General features: G+C 35.9%; 1 protein-coding gene across 21 annotated transcripts in view; it reads right to left on the minus strand.

Annotated features, from left to right (window-relative positions):
* CCDC91 (coiled-coil domain containing 91) overlaps positions 1–20,963 on the minus strand; it is a 366,252-nt gene that overhangs the window by 83,889 nt on the left and 261,400 nt on the right. For 19 of the 21 annotated variants that reach the window (XM_078339017.1, XM_078339026.1, XM_078339025.1 and 16 more), the window contains 3 exons: positions 10,562–10,654; positions 10,397–10,465; positions 8,164–8,340 (listed from right to left, as the gene is read on the minus strand). In XM_078339017.1, the coding sequence (XP_078195143.1) occupies positions 8,164–8,340; positions 10,397–10,465; positions 10,562–10,654 (339 nt within the window). The remainder of the gene's footprint in view (positions 1–8,163; positions 8,341–10,396; positions 10,466–10,561; positions 10,655–20,963) is intronic. The other 2 variants (XM_078339024.1, XM_078339023.1) reach the window with 1 other exon arrangement.

The raw sequence follows: 20,963 nt of genomic DNA on the forward strand, positions 1-20,963 counted from the left end.
AAAAATGCTCATCGTCACTGGTCATCAGAGAGATGCAAATCAAAACCACAGTGAGATACCATCTCACGCCAGTTAGAATGGCGATCATTAAAAAATCTGGAGACAACAGATGCTGGAGAGGATGTGGAGAAAAAGGAACACTTTTACACGGTTGGTGGGAGTGTAAATTAGTTCAACCATTGTGGAAGACAGTGTGGCGATTCCTCAAGGCCCTAGAAATAGAAATTCCATTTGATCCAGCAATCCCATTACTGGGTATATATCCAAAGGACTATAAATTGTTCTACTATAAGGACACATGCACATAAATGTTTATTGCAGCACTGTTTACAATAGCAAAGACCTGGAATCAACCCAAATGCCCATTGATGATAGACTGGATTGGGAAAATGTGGCACATATACACCATGGAATATTATGCAGCAATCAGAAATGATGAGTTTGTGTCGTTTTTCGGGACATGGATGAATCTGGAGAACATCATTCTCAGCAAACTGACACAAGAACAGAAAATGAAAGACCGCATATTCTCACTCATAGGTGGGTGATAAAAAATGAGAACACATGGACACAGAGAGGGGAGTACTAAACACTGGGGTCTACTGGGGGAAAAGGGTACAGCCAGTGGGAGGGGGAGGTGGGAAGGGATGGCCTGGGGAGAAATGGCAATTGTGGGTGAAGGGGAGAAAGCAAACAAAACACACTGCCATGTGTGTACCTACGCAACTGTACTGCATGCTCTGCACATGTACCCCAAAACCTAAAAAGCAATAATAAATAAATAAATAAATTTTTAAAAAGGCTCTGATCTATTTTTCAGTATGCCAATTACATTTCAATTCTAGAATTTTATTATTTTTAACTATTTCAATCTCTTTGTTAAATTTACGTGATAGAATTCTGAATTCCTTCTGTGTTGTTATCTTGAATTTGAGTTTCCTTAAAACAGCCGTTCTGAATTCTTTGTCTGAAAGGTCACATATCTCTATCTCCAGAATGGGTCCGTGGTGTCTTATTTAGTTCATTTGGTGAGGCCATGTTTTCCTGTGTTATCTTGGTATTTGCAGATGTTTGTCTGTGTCTGGGCATTGAATAGTTAGGTATTTATTTTAGTCTTTGCAGTCTGGGATTTTTTTTATCCTTCCTTCTTGGGAGGCATTCCACATATTTGAAAGGAACTTGGATGTTGTAATCTAAGCTGTGTCTTCTTTAGAGGAGACTCCAACACCATTAATGCTATGGTTCTTGAAGACTCATGGAGGTACTGCCTTGATGGTTTTGGACAAAATCCAGAAGAATTCTCTGAACTACCAGGCAGAGATTCTTGTTCTCATCCCTTAGTTTCTCCCCAACAAATAAAGGTTTTCTATTCTGAGCAGCTGGAAGTGGGGATAAAGTGACACAAGCACCCCTGTAGCTACCACACCAATGACTGTGCTCAGTCAGACCTGAAGCCAGCATAGCATTAGGTCTTGCCAAAGGCCTGGCTATCACTTATGTTCCCTCAAAGCCCTCGGGTTCTACAATCAGGAAGAGGCAAGGCCAGCCAGGCCTATGTCCTTCCCTTCAGGGCAGTGAGTTCCCTTAGGCCCCAGGCAGGTCCAGAGGTGCTGTCCAGGAGCCGGAGACTAGAGTCAAAAACCTTAGACACCTTCCTGGTTTTTCATTATACTATGGCTGAGCTGGCATTCAAACCACAAGATACAATCCTTCCCACTCTTCCCTCCCCTTTCCAAAGGCAGAGAACCCTCACCCTGTGGCCACTTCATCTCAGGCCTACATGAAGTACTGGAGACCCACAGAAAGTAGTCCAGGCCTTCCATATCACAATGTGGGTAGATCTAGTACTCCTCAAATGTGTTCATAGAATACCTTATATTTTATCAATCTCAGAGCACTCTAACTCAAAATTATATTAATCCGTTTACTTCTATCATACTAACTTGATATCCCTTTGAAACCACGGACTATATTTATGACACAGCACAGTCTTTATGACTAGAACACTACTATAATATCTGGTACAGACTACGGAAGCACAGTTCATCTTAATAAACATGTGAATTTGTTTCCCCAATACAAAGAAAATCTACTTAAGAGTAGAGACTACATATTCCATTTCTTATGTCTCCCAGAGCAACTTATTCTGTGGGTACACACTAGATTATGGCTTCTCACACTCCATTAGTTCACAGCTCTCTTGCAGTCTCAGTAATTTTTTTCATGCTCCTATGAGGCCAAAAGAAATATGCAGTTGTTCCACAGATTAATTAACTAGATGATAAGTTAGCCATTTGAAAAGATAATATATAAAAATTGAAAGGAAAATATTTTTATTTTATCCTTAACTATGCTCCTTACTCATGAGAATTTTGAAATGTTAAGCATTATATAGCCTTTTAACCCGTGGAGTAAGATGGGACAATAACACTCTCAGGTTCTGTTCCACATTGATTTTTGCATGGTACTTGCTTTTTATCTCAGCAACATCCAAAATGCCAACTTCTCAAAGATATAATAAAAGAGAAAGAAATGTAACATAAACAAATATCAGCAAGCTGGTAGTTCATCTGGTTTCAGAAACTCAAGTATTGCTGTGTTTCCTTCTGGTTATAAGACAACAACAACAACAAAACTTGCAGAATCCTTATGAATTTATTGAAGTACCCCCTCTTGATACACAGTCTGGAAAACTACAGCATTCAGTAATCAGCAGTAACCATCTGTCTGCCTGCTGCTTATGCATGGCACTATGCTAGGTGTAAAAATTACATGAGTAAATTAGACGGTAATAATAATAATAGTAGAAGTATCAAAAACAGTAGTGGCCATCCTACCTATAACACCACATACTATGTTCCAGGCACTGTACTAAACAAATTAAATGAATTTATGCTACATTATAGCAATTTAGTGGTACTGAAGATTCTGTGAACAAAGATGTGTGTGAAACAAACAGAGCTAAATGAAAGAGAATATAAAAAGTATTAAAATAAAAATATAAAAGTCATGCTTTATGTTTTGTGGCTAAAACTTAAGAAAATAGTCAGGTATAGTATCATTCAGTCCTCAGGATGATTTTGAGAGTCATGCATACCTGAAATTTAGAATACTTAAGCTACTTAACCAAAGTTATAAGCTTACGAAAAAGCAATATAAGTATTTTAAATGTACTGGAAAAGGATTTTACAGTAATTATTTCAGAAAAAGAACTTTTTATAATTAAATTATAAAAATGAAAATTTTTTGCAATATTAGTAATTAGGTACAAATCTGTAAAGTAGAAATTTGCTCTATACCTGTAATAATACAGAAATAGAAACAGATATTCATGGTGTAGAAAGGACAGTAGAGATTATATTCACTAATACACATTCTTCAACCTTCCACCCAATCCATCTTTTCAATCCTGGATAAAATGATGCACAGTTTGCTAGATCAATTGTAATTTCATAGTTTCAGCTTGTACAGTCATACACCATATAATGACATTTTTGTCAATGAGGGACTGTGTATGCAATACTGATCTCTTAAGATTATAATACGTATTTTTACTGTTGTTTTTTTGTTTAGATACACACTTACCATTGTGTTATGACTGCCTAAAGTACTCAGTACAGTAACATGCCATACGGGTTTGTAGCTTAGCCTAGGAATGCTATACCACCCAGGTGTGTATAAGTACACTCTGTGATATTTGCATTACAAAACCTCCAAATGACGCATTTCTCAGAATATATACCCATTAATAAGAGACACAAGACAGCAGTGAGCTAAATATTTTCACCTACTTCTTCTAATCTGTCCCTCTTCAACCAAGTTAAAATATGCATATATACACACACCAACTATTGTCTTTCCTTTTTGACTTGCTTCCAAGGGCTTCACAACAAATATGCAAAATAGGTATTATTAATCCCATTTACAGATCCAAAAGTGGAGCCTTAAAGATTTTTAAAACTTGGTCAAAATTACATGAGTCCCAAGCTAGGCCTCAAATTTAACCCTTTTACTCCTTAGCATATTTATTTGGCAATCAGTTAAAATTCTTTTGATCCTAAGTAACAGAAAATTCAGCGCAAATTGACTTAAGGAAAAAAAATAAGAAGTTATAGCATCATATGAGAGAACATAAAAGAACTAACAGTGGGCTTCACCTAACAGCGGGCAAACAATGTGATCAAGATGCAAATCTCTTCCTCTTTAGTGCTTAGTTTCGCCAATGATGTTGTTTCTTTTTTCTCAAAATCTCTAAATATATGGTCTCAAGACAAATTTCTTCATTTTCTTTCTGTGAACAAGAGTTTATATACCTGAGGAAGCAAGTCCTCAAATTGAGTCTGAAGAGCTTGACTCAAATTAATGTGTGCATCCTTGAAACATGGGGATGGAAAAGAATTACTAGCCTATGTAAACAAGCAGCTATACGTCAATTAGAAAGCAGGTTAAATTTCCTCTAAACCATTTCGCTAAGAAATAAACTATCACATTGGGAACAGAGTAACAGATGCTGAGGAGGTACAAATGAATGTCTCATTCTGATTTGGGAACATCTCTTTTAAAACATGGTATCTGTAATGTAATGCTTTTGTTTGACCAGTGAAAGAGACTGTACTACTTTACTGTGACCTAAAAATTCTACTTACACTCATGCAGCCATTCATCACTGTAGAGCAAGTGTATACTAGTTGTTCAACGTAAACATTTTTCTAAAGCTGAAAGTAATTATCCTTGACCTCTCAGAGTATTTTCTAAGTATTTCACTGAGTAACAATGATAAAAATCAGTTCAGTTTGGCACCCAACTGATAGTCTGATGAATGCTTTTTTAAAAAGGGGATTATAACATCTATAGCACTATTTTAAGTAACCCTAGTCTTGAATAAATATTACAATTAAAAGCTACTATAACTCTAAGAGCCAAATTGTGTTGTTGGAGACCCAGCTGATTTTTCAAAGATTAGTATGTCTCCTTAAAACAGTGCTGGTCCTATATCAATCTATTGCAGTTTGTTAAGACTCAGCTCCTTCTTTTAAGGTGCTTGTAATCTAGTGAAGACATAGAAACAGGTCCTTTTATAATAATAGTAAGGCTTAGCAATGGTTTAGTTATATACTGAATGCCTAAGAAGAGCACTTGATTTAATCTGGAAGGAGGAAAGAAAAGTTTTATGTGGGGTAAAATGATGAATTATGAAATAAGAGTGGGTTTTGCCAGTTGGGGGAATGCAATGGCTTTCTAGGCTGATGATGTACTATGAACCAAGGCCCAATACCATAAAATAGCACTCTATGTCTACCAGTCATTTAGTTCTAAAAGCATGAAATGTGAAACAGAGCAGCCGAAGATGAGCTAGACAGGTACAGATCAGATCAATGAAAGATATATATTTTATGCTAAGTAGTTTGAACTTTATTTTATAAGCCTCAGGGAGGCACTGAAGAATTTAAAGTGGGAGAATGACATCCAACTTGCTCCAAGTTGAAAAGAACAAAACTGGAGGTAAATAAGTCTATATAGGATGTCAAGGTAAGCAATAAGAATATTAATTAAGACAATGGCAGCAGGTTGGAAGTAACTGTATATGTTTAAGGATTATTTTACAGGTAAAATGAAAAGGTTCTGATAATTAAAAAGATGTGCAAATGAGGACAAAAGGGAAAATCCAGGATGAATTCTCATTCTCTCAATAATTTTAAATATCATGATAACTTTATTCTAAACTAGGTTACTATCAAAGTATTGTAAATAAAAAATTTAAAATGAATGAATCAAAACTAAAGAAGTCAGCACAGAAAAATTTCAGGGTTGTGAAACTAGCCTGCTAAGCTAAAATAGAAATGCTATTTCCTTTTTTAAAAGTAGGGTCAGGTGGCAGTACTAAATTTCTTCAGGAAAATTTAACCACTGATTGTAATGTCTGTGGCTTCTGGGGAAAACATAACCCCAAATTATAGTGGCTGTGGTTATAAACTATTATGAAGAGCTTCCAACATCAGACATAGTTTGAGTGTCTGTATGTACAAGAGTTCTTTTACAAGACTTTGCTAGAATAGCAAAATTAATGACTATCCTCTTTTGGCCTACTTTGGTGTCAATAATGTCCTTTCCTTAACAAAGACTTTTAAATGACCCAGAATTAATTTAATATGAAAATCAATAAGCCAGGCTCATAAATTTTTCTCTTATTACCTCAGAAAAAAGTACAGTCTACAATCAACATTAAGACTTCAACTTAACTTACGATCAAGGCCAAAGAAAAACATCTCTCAAGTGAGTTCTGAGAATTATCTACCACAATCCTTAGGTACTCTGTTTTCTGTCATAGTTTAACATTTATCTTCTTAGTGAATGCCAGTACTAGCAGAGAGGAAATCCAGAGGTAAATTCTAAAGCAGAAGCTGATTTTTCCCTTTATGTTTTTCAGTAATAATTTAGGCTGCTTAAGTTTCACAATGTTTTTGTGTTACCATACTAATATTTCCTAATTTCTACTGTGACTTACTAGACAAAGAAAGATATTAATTGCTGTTAATTATGGTTCATATTTAGTTTTCTTTCAGAAAACATTTGAGTGCTGTGAAGTGACTTTAAAAATGGCTTCCAAGCTTTTAAAAAGTCAGTTCCTTCACTTTATAGTAAAAACAGTTTATAGGCCCCTGGAGAGTGGCACTTCGGGCTCTATGTACCACAACCAGCTGCCAAACACCTAGAAGACAGAATGAGCACTAGCCTCTGCATCCAGGCAGGGGCTCAGCAGAAAGTGGCAGAAGCTGCTGTTCGTATTAATGACCTGAGCTTCCTATATAGTCTGGATGATGGCCTGGCTACTCAATCATGGGTTACAGGGTGACACAGAAAGCACTAGTAACTTCAACACTTTCATAATTTCATCTGTGGTACAACTGTTACATGTGAGACTATCTACAGTATTACACAGTTAATCTAAAGTGGCCATATTCTTTCTAGATAGAAGACGGACACATTCTACAAAAGAAAGTCATAGAACCCTATCCAGAAATTATTATTTTATTTATTTGGCTTTAAATAACAACTATATGCTTATTAATCCAAAATTTCTATCTCCAGCCCTGACAACTCCCCTGAATTCCATTTCTATATTTCTAACTGCCTACTCAACATTTCCTCTAGGATGACGAATAGGCCATTACACAATTAATACACATAAATTAGATTTTCAGCCCCATGAAACTTAACCTTTTCTCACCTTAGTAAAAGAAACCACATCCAAAATTACCATCTAGTCAGTTATTCTGATAGTCATTTGTTTTTTTAAAAAATCAGCTCTATTAAGGTATTACATGTAATAGTTTTCACCAATATTAAACGTGCAATTTGGTAAGTTTTGCCAAATGTAGGTGCTATCACAAGATATAAAACATTACCATTGCCCTCAAAAAATTCCCCTGCCCCTCGTTATTGTACCTTCTACTGATGTATCTTCTCTCATATCACTTTTGTCTTCTCTAAAATTTCATATAAATTGAATTATATGACACGCAAATTTACTGAGTTTGGTTTCTTTGCTAACTTTATTATCTAAAGAAATCTCCTATAACCATTCTTAGCTAAACATATAAACCAGAATCTTTTTTCCTAGCCCACAGCACCACGTGGTACTAGTTTGCTTATCATAGCTCTTTTCCAACTTGGATATAAGCTCCATGAAAGCACAGGGGCCCTGTCTATCTTGTTTAATGCTGTGTGTCAGAAAAGTCTAACAGTGCCAATACATGGCAGATGCAATTTGAATCAAATTGTTTTCTATACAAATATATTATTTTGTATTGATTGAGTTTGTGTGCATGTGTGCATGTGTGTCTACTTATGAGAAAAATAAAAAAAAAGAAAGTTTAATGTATTTGCAATGACTAAACATAAATTTGGTTCTCACCTTTCAGAAAATAAAGTAAAAGGGTAAAATGGCCAATTGCTGAGTTTTCAATATCAGAAAGATGAAAGTACATTAAAATATTAAAAATGATTAAGTAAAATATTAACATCAAAATGGAAAAATAAAAATGAAGAAGTCATAAATATCTACCAAGGTTGTTTTAAGTAAGATAAAAGATAAAGTAAGGGTACTTCATATTGAGAAAAATGAGAAAAAAGAAGTAAATATTTACAGTTAATATCACTAACCTGACTTATTTTTCTTTGTTCTTGTATAGCTTTTTGAATTTCCTGAGATACTTTTTCTTGATCTTTTGCATGTTCAATCTTCCATAATTCCCTTTCTTCAGCATGGGCTTTTTCCAAATGTTTTCTTTCTTCTTCTATGGCTTTTAAAACTGCATCCTGCATTGCTTCTTTTTCAAGCTTCAAAATAAATAATTACCAGAATAAATTTGAAAGACTGACTGCATAATAATTTCTTGCATAAGACAGACTCGGTTAACCTAAAAGATAAAAAAACTTTATCCTATAGTGTTTAGTTCTGACACTGCTGTTTTGAAGTAAACTAAATAACTGCTATAACATAAAATCTATTATTCTTTTCTACATAAATATTCCTGCTCAATTTCCATAGCATTTCTAAATCTTCAAAGAAATCAAGCCTTAGCATAAAGTTGCAGATTTCAAACTATATGGTCTAAGGATCCCTTTACAAACTTAAAATTATTGAAGACATCAAAAGATTTTGTTTATGTTGGTTATATGTATTAATATGTAACATGAGAAATTCATTTCAAGAAAAAACAAAATTATTAATTCATTTAAAGTTAATATCATGGATGCATTGATAACAATCTATTTTATGAAAAATAATTACTTTCCAAAATTTAAAAAGTGAGGAAAATGTCACTGTATGTGTCTGTAAACCTCTTTAATATCTGACTTAATAGAAGACAGCTAAATTCTTATTTCTCCCTTCTGTGTTAAGTCTGTAATGATGTTTTTTGGTTGAAGTATATAAAGAAAACCCAGTCTCGCGCACATAGATAGTAGGAGAAACCAAGTATTCATAGCCTGTTTAGATAACTGTAAATATTCTTGATGACTTCACATCAGAACTTGACAAGGGCTAGTTCTTAAAGGTTAGGTACAATAAGGAAAATGAAATTATGTCAAATGAAATTTTCATACTATTTTATTACAGTCCTTTCTTGCACTCTGAATGAACCATTTACTGATGTGTAATTTTTTTAACATTTTTAATGTGAAAAATATCATTTCATTGAGTTACATGTCTTCTCCAGATGATCCACTTCTTTATATCATAATTTAAAAATCACATTTGTTAATATTATCATAAATCTCATTAGGAAAGTACGTATTGAAAAACAGAGATAAATTTTCAAAAATTCTACTTTTTACTTTAAATCACCCCAAATCTATTCCAAAGAAAGAGTACTACTTTCCATTTTGTTCCTAAATCATACTCTAGCAGTATACAACTTGGCTACCTTCGATATTATTTATACCAAGCAAATATGTGGATTCCATCTTCTCCATATTTCTAGATTTTGCCTATTTCTTTCCTTACCAAGCTACTACTGCTACTGTTTCTACTACTCACTATCTCTTAGCCAGAGTTTTGATGCATTCTATGAATTCCTTCCCTGCCTCTAGCTTTTGTTGCGTCTAATTTCCCAAAAGTTAATGTCAATTACCATTAGAGCACAAACATGTTTTTAAAATGTCAATATGTCTCCCTTTCTAAGGAATAAAATTCAAGCTGTGTTCAGAATGCTAGCCATCCTTTCAGGCTCACTTCAAAAGTAATTTATTGTTTAAAAAATTCTATGACATAGATATATGAGGTACATACTCAACATAATTTAATGCATTCCTTCTTGCCCTCTTGGTATATAAATGATATTTTTCTTATATGATTATAAATTCTTTAAGAGAAAGACAAAATCATAGTCACCCCTGAATTTCCACCCCTGGCATAATGATACACAGATATGAGACATTCAATATTTGTTTGTTAAATTTAATTTTAAATCTAAAACTCAAAAGTGTTAAAAGTGTATTTGTTGGTGTATGTATATTTTATATCTATGAACACATGATTTAGATAAGTTATTTTAAACTTGGCTTTAAAAATTACTTACCTTGACACACAGACACACACACACAACCTCTAATTAGATCTAACAAATACCAGGTGGATATTAGTGTCCCAACATATATGTTCTTTATACGAAGTAGTAATCTATATGATAAAGCATTTCAATACTACCATATCTTGTGTAATGTGAATTTAATAAGAATATAGTCATATCTTAAGTTTAAAAGTAAATATAAGAAAAACATTGATTTTTGTGGAATGAAAAATTACATAAATGTAGTTTGAGAATACAATTAATACATTCAGATTTTTAAGTCCACTTACTTACAAGCAACCCACTATTACAGATCGAAATACCTTTGCAGCAGATACTAATGCCTCTTTATTTCTTTGCCTTTCTTCCTCCAAACATTTTTCCAATATTTCCTGTCAATAATAAGACAGTTGGAAAGACATTAAATCTAGTACTTGAGGTTGCTGAACACATTCCTTCTACACTGTAAGCACAGTTAAAAGTATTACCTTCTGTTCTTGAGATTGCTGAATCAAAGCTTCCTTTATTTTTTCTTTTAACAGTTCCTTCTCTGTATCTAGCATTTCAAGAAGCCTCTGATGCTACAAGGAAAGATAAGCAAATTATATCATGTCTCTGAGACAGATGATCTATCAACAAGGAGAGTGGCTGGTAGAATTTATTTGTCTGGAAATGCTGAAGATGTTACTAAAGGAAAAAATGAGAAGTTCCCTAAAATGAAGGCTTAGGAGAAAAAAAAAACCACTAAATTCACCTTTCCACAATCAGCCAAGATACATACACTTTTTTAGCCTCAAGTTCAATAGAAGATATGACATGAAATCTAACATAAGAAGAACTACTCAAAATTGAAAAATTAATCAGAAAATATTGACTTTTCCTAAATAAATCTGAAAAAAATACTTCTAAAATTATTATTAACTTGCAGCAACAGAAGTAAATAGATAACTGAGAAACAAAAAAATCTGCTTGATGAATAACTATCATCAGAGATTATTTGCGTTCCAAGTAAGGCAAATTGTTTAAAAAACTGAACAATTTTTGGACTTCCACCAAGATGGCCAAATAGGAATAGCTCCAGAGCGCAGTTTCCAGTAAGAGTGACGCAGAGGGCAAGTGATCCGTGCATTTCCAACTGAGCTACGAGGTTCATCTCAATGAGACTGGATGGACAGTGGGTGTAGCCAAAGAAGGGCAAACCAAGGCAGGCAAGGCACTACCTCACCCGGGAAGTGCAACTGGCTGGAGGACTCCCCTCCTACCCAACGGAGGCCATCGGGAACTTTTACACTCTGAGACTCCAGTTCAAATACTGCACTTTTCCCAAGGTCTTTATAACCCATAGACCAGGAGATCCCCACCAGGCCAACAAGCACTGCAAGTTACCAGGATAGATCTGAGTGGCCATTCTGGCTGGTGCCATGGGTTATCAGTGCAAATGTGGGTGGTTGTTTTGGCTGGCACCTGGAGCAACAGAGACGGAGCTTCCCACTCCCCAGAGAGAGGGGGAACTGAATGTAGACAGCCAAGTGATATGGCTTGGCAGATCCCACGCCCGCAAAGAACAGCAAACTGAAACCCTCTGGGTTGAGAGTTTCGCAGCCAGTACATTAGTTTGAGCTTGAACCAGGATGATCGAACTCGCTGAGGGGAAGGGCATCCGCCATTGCCAAGGGGGTTCTAACCTTACATGTGTAAACAAAAGCCAGAGCAAGTTTACATAGTAGCTGGACTGAGCCCATGGCAGCTCAGCAGCGCCTCTGCAGGCAAACTGTGACTAGACTCCCTCTTTCATGGGTAGGGCATCTCTGAAAAAAAGAGAGCAGCACGTCAGGGGCTTATAAATAAAACCCCACCTCCCCAGGAAAGAGCTCCTGGGAAAAGGGAAACTGAGTTCTGCTACAGCAGACGTAAACCTACCTGGCTCAGCAGCTCTAAAGGAAGCAACAGAGCTCCCAGCATAGCACTTGAGCTCCGATAAGGGACAGACTACCTTCCTAAGTGGCTCCCTGACCCCCATATAACCAAAAAGACACCTCATACAGGAGAGCTCTGGCTCACATCTAGCAGGTACCCTTCTGGGATGAAGCTACCAGAGGAAAGAACAGGAGGCATCCTTGCTCTTCTGCAGCTCCTGGGTGATTCCAAGGCAAGCAGGATCTGGAGTGGACCTCTAGCAGTCCTGCAGCACAGGGGCCTGATTGTTTCAAGGAAAACTTAAAAATCTAAAGAAATAGCTTCAACATCAACAAAAAGGACATCCACTCAGAGAATCCATCTGAAAGTTACCAACTACAAAGACCACAGGTAGATAAATACACGAAGATGGGAACAAACCAGCACAAAAAGGATGCAAACACGAAAGATCAGAAGGCCTCTCATCCTCCAAGGGATCACAACTCCTCACCAGCAAGGGAACAAAGCTGGAAGGAGAATGAGTCTGATGAACTGACCAAAGCAGGCTTCAGAAGGTAGGCAATAATAAACTTCTATGAGCTAAAAGAACATGTTCTAACCCAACACAAAGAAACTAAGAACGTTGAAAAAAGGTTAGAAGAAATGCTAACTAGAATAAACAGCTCAGAGAAAAATACAAATGACTTGCTGGAGCTGAAAAACACAGCACAAGAACTTTGCAAAACATACACAAGTTTGAATAGCTGAATCGAGCAAGCAGAAGAAAGGATATCATCAATTGAAGATCAACTTAATTAAATGAAACAAGAAGGCAAGATTAGAGAAAAAAGAGTGAAAAGAACAAAGCCTCCAAGAAATATGGGATTATGTGAAAAGACCTAATCTACGTTTGATTGGTGTACATGAATGCGATGAGGAGAATGAATTTAAGCTGGAAAACACACTTCAGGATATTATCCAAGAGAATTTCCCCAACCTAGCAAGGCAGGTAAACATTTAAATCAAAGAAATACAGAGAACACCACAAAGATATTCCTCAACAAGAGCAACCCCAATGCATATAAAATCATCGAATTCACCAGGGTTGAAATGACAGAAAAAGTACTAAGGGAAGCCAGAGAGAAAGGTCAGGTTACCCACAAAGGGAAGCCCATCAGACTCACAGCAGATCTCTCTGCAGAAACCCTACAAACCAGAAGAGAGTAGGGGCCAATATTCAACACCCTTAAAGAAAAGAACTTTCAACCCAGAATTTCATATCCAGCCGAACTAAGCTTCATAAGCAAAGGAGAAATAAAATCCTTTGTGGAGAAGCAACTACTGAGAGATTTTGTCACCAACAGGCCTCCCTATAAGAGCTCCTGAAGAAAGAACTAAACATGGAAAGGAACAACCAGTACCAGCCACTGCAAAAATGTACCAAAAGGTAAAGACCATCGACACAATGAAGAAACTGCATCAACTAACAGGCAAAACAATGAGCAAATATCACAATGGCAGGATCAAATTCACACATAACAATATTAATCTTAATTGTAAATGGTCTAAATGCCCCAATCGAAAGGCACAGACTAGCAAATTGGATAAAAAGTCAACACCCATCAATATGCTGTATTCAGAAGACACATCTCTCATGCAAAGAAACACATAGACTCAAAATAAAGGGATGAGGAAAGATTTACCAAGCAAATGGAGAGCAAAAAAAAAAGGGGGTTATAAATCCTAGTCTCTGATAAAGTAAACTTTAAAGATCAAAAGAGACAAAGAAAGGCTTTACATAGGTAAAAGGATCAATGCAAAAAAGAGCTAACTATCCTAAATATATATGTACTCAATACAGAAGCACCCACATACATAAAGCAAGTTCTTCATGACCTACAAAGAGACTTAGACTCCCAGTATAATAATAGTGGGAGACTTTAACACTCCACTATCAATATTAGATCAACAAGACAGAAAATTAACAAGAATATCCAGGACTAGAACACAGATCTGGGTCAATCGGACCCAACAGACATTGACAGAACTATCAACCTCAAATCCACAGAATATATATTCTTCTCAGCACCACACTGCACTTACTCTATAACTGACCACATAATTGGAAATAAATCACTCCTCAGCAAATGCAAAAGAACAGAAATCATAACAGTCTCAGACCACAGTGCAATCAAATTAGAACTCAGAATTAAGAAACTCACTCAAAACCACACATCTACATGGAAACTGAACAACCTGCTCCTGAATGATGATGAGATAAACAATGAAATGAAGGCAGAAATAAAGGCATTCTTCTAAACCAATGAGAATGAAAACACAAGGTATCAGAATCTCTTTTTTAAAGAGATGCAAGAAAGAGTCTAGAGGACACATTTAAAGCAGTGTCTAGAGGGAAATTTATAGCAATAAATGCCCCCAGGAGAAGTGAAGAAAAATCTAAAATCAACACCCTATCATCAAAATTGAAAGAGCTAGAAAAACAATATAGAACAAATTCAAACGCTAGCAGGAAATAAGAAATAACTAAGATCAGAGCAGAAATGAAGGCAATAGAGACACAAAAAACCCTTCAAAAAATCAATAAATCCAGGAGCAGTTTTGAAAACATCAACAGAATAGGTCACTAGCCAGACTCATAAAAAAGAAAAGACAGAAGGATTGAATAGATACAATAAAAATGATAAAGGGGATATCACCACCAATTCTACAGAAATACAAACTACCATCAGAGATTACTACGAACAACTCTATGCATATAAACCAGTAAATCTAGAAGAAATGGATAAATTCTGGGACACTTCCACCCTCCCATGATTAAACCAGGAAGAAGCTAAATCCCTGAATAGAACAATAACAAGGTCTGAAGTTGAGGTAGTAATTAACAGCCTACCAACGAAAAAAAGACTAGGTCCAGACGGGTTCACAGTTGAATTCTGCCAGATGTACAAAGACGAGATGGTACCATTCCTTCTGAAACTATTTCAAACAACATAAAAAGAGGGAATCCGCCCTAACTCATTTTATGAAACCATCCTGATACCAAAACCTGGTGGAGACACAACTAAAAAAGAAAACTCCAAGCCAATATCCAAGATGAACATAGATGCAAAAAGATTCAATCAAATACTGGCAAACCAAATGTAACAGCACATCAAAAAGCTTATCCATAATGATCAAGTAGGCTTCATCCCAGGGATGCAAGACTGGTTAACATATGCAAATTTATAAACAAAATACATCACATAAACAGAACAAAAGACAAAAACCATATGATCATCTCAAAAGATGCAGACAAGACCTTCAACAAAATTCAGCAACCCTTTATGCTAAAAAGTCTCAAATAATAGGAACACTTTTACACTGTTTTTAAATTAGTTCAACCATTGTGGAAGACAGTCTGGCAATTCCTCAGGGACCTAGAAGTAGAAATTCCATGTGACCCAGCAATCCCATTACTGGGTATATATCCAAAGGATTATTAACTCATTCTATTATATGGACATATGAACACATGTTCATTGCGGCACTGTTTACAATAGCAAAGACCTGGAACCAACCTAAATGCCCATTGATGAAAGACTGGACAAGAAAAATGGGCACATACACACCATGAAATGTGCAGCCATACAAAATGATGAGTTCGTGTCCTTTGTAGGGACATGGATGAATCTGGAAACCCTCATTCTCAGCAAACTGACACAAGAACAGAAAATCAAACACTGCAAGTTCTCACTCATAGGTGGGTGTTGAACAACGAAAGCACATGGACACAGGGAGGGAAGCATCACACACTGGGGTCTGTTGGGGGGGACTAGGGGAGGGGTGGGGGGTGTAGGGAGGTTACGGAGGGATAACATGGGAGAAATGCCAGATATAGGTGATGGAGGGATGGAGGCAGCAAACCACCATGGCATGTGTGTACCTATGCAACAATCCTGCATGATATGCACATGTACCCCAGAACCTAAAGTACAATACAAAAATACTCTTAACGTATCTCAAAATAATAAAAGCTATTGATGAGAAACCCACAGCCAATATCATATTGAATGGGCAAAAACTGGAAGCATTCCCTTTGAAAACTAGCACTAGACAAGCCTGCCCTCTCTCACCATTCCTATTCAACATAGTATTGGAAATTCTAGCCAGAACAATCAGGCAAGAAAAAAAATAAGGGGTATTCAATTAGGAAAAGAGGAAGTCAACTTCTCTCTATTTGCAGACAACATGATTGTATATTTACAAGCCCAAAATCTCCTTAAAATGATAAGCAACTTCAGCAAAGTCTCAGGATACAAAATCCATGTTCAAAAATCATGAGCATTCCTATACACCATCAACAGACTTAGAGCCAAATCATGAGCGAACCCCCATTCACAACTGCTATAAAGAGAATAAAATACCTAGGAATAATACAACCAACAAAGGATGTGAATGATCTCTTCAATGAGAATTACAAACCACTGCTCAAGGAAATAAGAGAGGACACAAACACATGGAAAAACATTCCATGTTCATGGTTAGGAAGAATCAATATTGTGAAAATGGCCACACTGCCCAAAGTATTTTATAGATTCAATGCTATTCGCATCAAGCTACCATTGACCTTCTTCACAGGACTGGAAAAAACCACCTTAAACTTCACATGGAACCAAAAAAAAGCCCACATAGCAAAGCCAATCCTAAGTAAAAAGAACAAAGCTGGAGGCATCACACTACCTGATATCAAACCATACTACAAGCCTACAGTAATCAAAACAGCATGGTACTGGTACCAAAACAGAGATATAGACCAATGGAACAGAACAGAGGCCTCAGAGGCAATACCACATCTGATCTTTGACAAACCTGACATAAATAAGCAATGGGGAAGGGATTCCCTATTTAATATATGGTTTTAGGCAAACTGGCCAGCCATGCACAGAAAGCTGAAACTAGACCCCTTTCTGACATCTTCCACAAAAATTAACTCCAGATGGATTAAAAGTTTAAACATAAAACCCAACACCATAAAAACCCCAGACATAGGCATATGCAAGGACTTCATGACTAAAACACCAAAAGCAATGACAACAAAAGCCAAAATAGACAAATGGGATCTAATTAAACTTAAGAGCTTCTGCACAGCAAAAGAAACAATCATTAGAGTGAACTGGCAACCAACAGAATGGGAATAAATTTTCGCAAGCTACCCATCTGACAAAGGGCTAATATCCAGAATCTACAAAGAACTAAAGCAGATTTAAAACAAAAACAAAAACAACCCACTCAAAAAGTGGGTAATGGATATGAATAGATACTTTTCAAAAGAATTTGTGTGGCCAATGAACATATGAAAAAATGTTCATTATCACTGGTCATTAAAGATACGCAAAATCAAAACCACATTGAGATACCATCTCATGCCAGTTAGAATGGTGATCATTTAAAAATCCTGACACAACAGATGCTCGAGAGGATGTGGAGAAATGGGAATACTTTTACATCGTTGGTGGGAGTGTAAATTAGTTCAATCATTGTAGAACACTGTGTGGTGATTCCTCAAAGCCCTAGAAACAGAAATTCCACTTGACCCAGCGATCCCATTACTGGGTATATATTCAGTGGATTATAAATCGTTCTATTTATAAAGACAGATGCACACTTAAGTTCACTATGATACTGTTTACAATAGGGAAGACCTGGAACCAACCCAAATGCCCATCGATGATACACTGGAGAAAGAAAATGTGGCACATATACACCATGGAATACTATGCAGCCATAAAATAGAATGAGCTCATGTCCTCTGCAGAAATATAAGTGAATCTGGAAACCATTATTCTCAGCAAACTGAAAGAAGAACAAAAAACCAACCACCACATGTTCTCACTCACAGGTGGGTGTTGAACAGTGAGAACACATGGACACAGAAAGAGGAAATCATACACTGGGGTCTGTTGGGGGGTGGGGGGGGCTAGCAGAGGGACAGCAGTGGGAGGGGAAGTTGGGAAGAAATAACATTGGGAGAAATGCCTGATTTAGGTGACAGAGGGGATGGAGACAGCAAACCACCATGGCATGTGTGTACCTATGCAACAATCTTGCAAGTTCTGCACATGTACTCCAGAAATTAAAGTGTAATTAAAAAAAAAAATTGAAAGATTATTGTTACTTCAAGATTTAACCACAGATTCAAAAAATTAATCTAAAAAATAAGTCCAAGAAATATTATGAAATAGGTAATATAAATGTGTATAAAGTTAATGTGTCTGTTTTCATTCTGATGAGCTACAGAAAAAGCTCACATAACTATCAACCAGTTATCATGGAGTAAGCACTTGATGTTTGAATACAGCTTTCTGAGAATACTGAACTTTTGCAGCCTCAGTATTTCCAATAACGATGAGCCAAATACTGTTCCTGAGCAGTGCACTGATGTGGGAACAAAACTAAAAAACATGTATTGCTACTCATATATTTTTCATTCAGTTATTAAAGGCAAGTAAGATATTTTCTCAGATTTGGAATGCTGTTTATATCAAGCCTCTTTTAAATATGAACTCATTTGATACTCAATATTTTAAAACAGATTTAAGTCTTTTAAAGTTGTTCTTATGTAAGACATTTTTAGGGAGACAGTATATATTGAGAGTAAGTGGCCAAACAGTCTATGTCTACTTAAGATAATCTGTTATTCCTGGTTTTAATTATGTTACTTTTCATCTCTGTTTTTCAAGAGAGTAAGTAAAATCATATGAAAGATGTGGTTTTTCCTTAAAAATGAATCCAAACTGTGATACAAATCATTACATGACTGTGAGAAATTACTGGTAATATATGAAACTGTGAAAGGCAGCTTACTATCAAATGAGTACACTTACTTATAATTAAATTATAAGTATTAATAACTGAAAATTTAACTTTGAATTCTACGTAAACCTAGATGCAGGCAGAATTTCATAGGCTCAGAAATAATATCTAATCCTATGGAAATACACATATATGAGAAAATACGCAAAGATATACCAGGCAAATATTTAGACTTAAAATGATTTAAAAACGTATAGACTGAAATTATTTAATTCAGGCTTGGGAAGATGTAAACATAACACAAATAAAAGAAACATTTTTAGAATTAAAATACAGAATAAACGTTTTGGAGTTATTAATAACTTTGAAAACAAATGTCCCTTAAAAAAAAACTGGTATGTTAGCAAAGTCAAACTAATAGAAATCACTAAGTAATTTATTATAAGTGGGCTAAATTTCCCAAGTGGTCCAATAAAAACTAAACTTGAAGAGGGTACATTAGCTAAAATGACAAGCGAATGTTTATTAAATTCATTCCTGAATGTCATTTCTTAATTCTGACAGCATCCTGTAATAGAAGATAATTTTTGGGCCTGTTTGTCCAAGAATAAATCTGAAATTACTGTTTGAAAGAAGCATCCTACATAAAATATATCCTAAGAAAAATCATTACTGATTCACTTGAGAAAATACAACTGGGTTACTGACTTTTTTCATGCTTATAGACAATAATAGCACTTTTGAGGTTCCAGCACTGTTGAAAGTGCTTTATATGTAGCAGTACCACATTACACTCTCACAACAAACTGCTGTATTCTTCCACATTCTTCTCATTTTCAAATGAGTGAGCTGAGACTTAGAGAGACTAGGTAAGTTGCTAGGTCTTTAATGATTTGACCAATAATCATACCCTATACAACACTCATTAAAAGTAGTAGTAATTATCTAATACTAAAAGCAGCTCAGTAAATGATACCTACTTATAACCTATAGTAATTAAAAGCTACATGACGTAAGCAGTATGTCAGGTAAGGCGTCACTTCCATTTGGCTGTAATAGATTAAGACTAATCTATGCTTCCAATTTTGTCATTTCAGACTACTATCATTAAGATAATTTCATGAGGCTGGGCATGGTGGCTCACACCTGTAATCCCAGTACTTTGGGAGGACGAGGTGGGTGGCTCATGAGGTCAGAGATCAAGACCATCCTGGTCAACATGGTGAAACTCCTTCTCTACTAAAAATACAAAAAATTAGCTGGGCATGGTGGTGCATGCCTGTAATCCCAGTTACTCAGGAGGCTGAGGCAGGAGAATTGCCAGAACTTAGAAGGCAGAGGTTGCGGTGAGCCGAGATCACACCACTGTACTCCAGCCTGGGTAACAAGAGCGATACTCCATCTCAAAAAAAAAAAAGATAATTTCCTGGACAAACTGCAATTGGTATTAGGACAGATGATTCAGAAAGATACTGAATGGAAAGGGGAAAATTTCTTTCTTCTTTATTCATTCATTCATTCACTCTTCCCTTCCATCCTTCATTCCCTGTGTTGCCCAAGCTGTACCTGTACTCCTGGCCTCAAGTGATCCTACTGCCTTAGCCTTCCAAAGTGCTGAAATTAAAGGCATGAGCCACCATGCCCACCCAAAATTTATATCTTAAAATTAAACATAATTGGTAAAGCAAACAATAATTCACAAGAGGCTAATCAAAATCCATATAAATTTCAATAAAATGTATTTTGATTTTTATTTGGAAAACATACATATAAAAAATATACATAAGTGAATATTTCTCAGCGAAAGGTCACTAATGGCACTCAGGCTAACATCCTTCTGGAGAGCTGTTTATTAAATATATTTAATGAATTTATATGTAAATATTCTGTAACCTTTTAGAACTCTACAGTATAGCATTAACTATACCTTTTGTTTTCTTAAATGTATCATATATTTTATCATTCTATTTATAGACGTTTATATTTTTCCAAATTTTTACTTTAAAAAATGTTTATTTTTGATGGCGCTGTAGGAGCAACTCAGGATTGCAGCTCCCAGTGAAAGCGCAGAGGGTGAGTGGACACCGCATTTCCAGACAGATCTTTATTGCCCACAGACCAAAAGATTCCCAAGTGTAGGAACCCCATGGGTCGCCAGTGCGGCTGTTTTGGCTGGCACAG

This window comes from Callithrix jacchus, chromosome 9, assembly GCF_049354715.1.
Source record: "Callithrix jacchus isolate 240 chromosome 9, calJac240_pri, whole genome shotgun sequence".
NCBI lineage: Eukaryota > Metazoa > Chordata > Mammalia > Primates > Cebidae > Callithrix > Callithrix jacchus.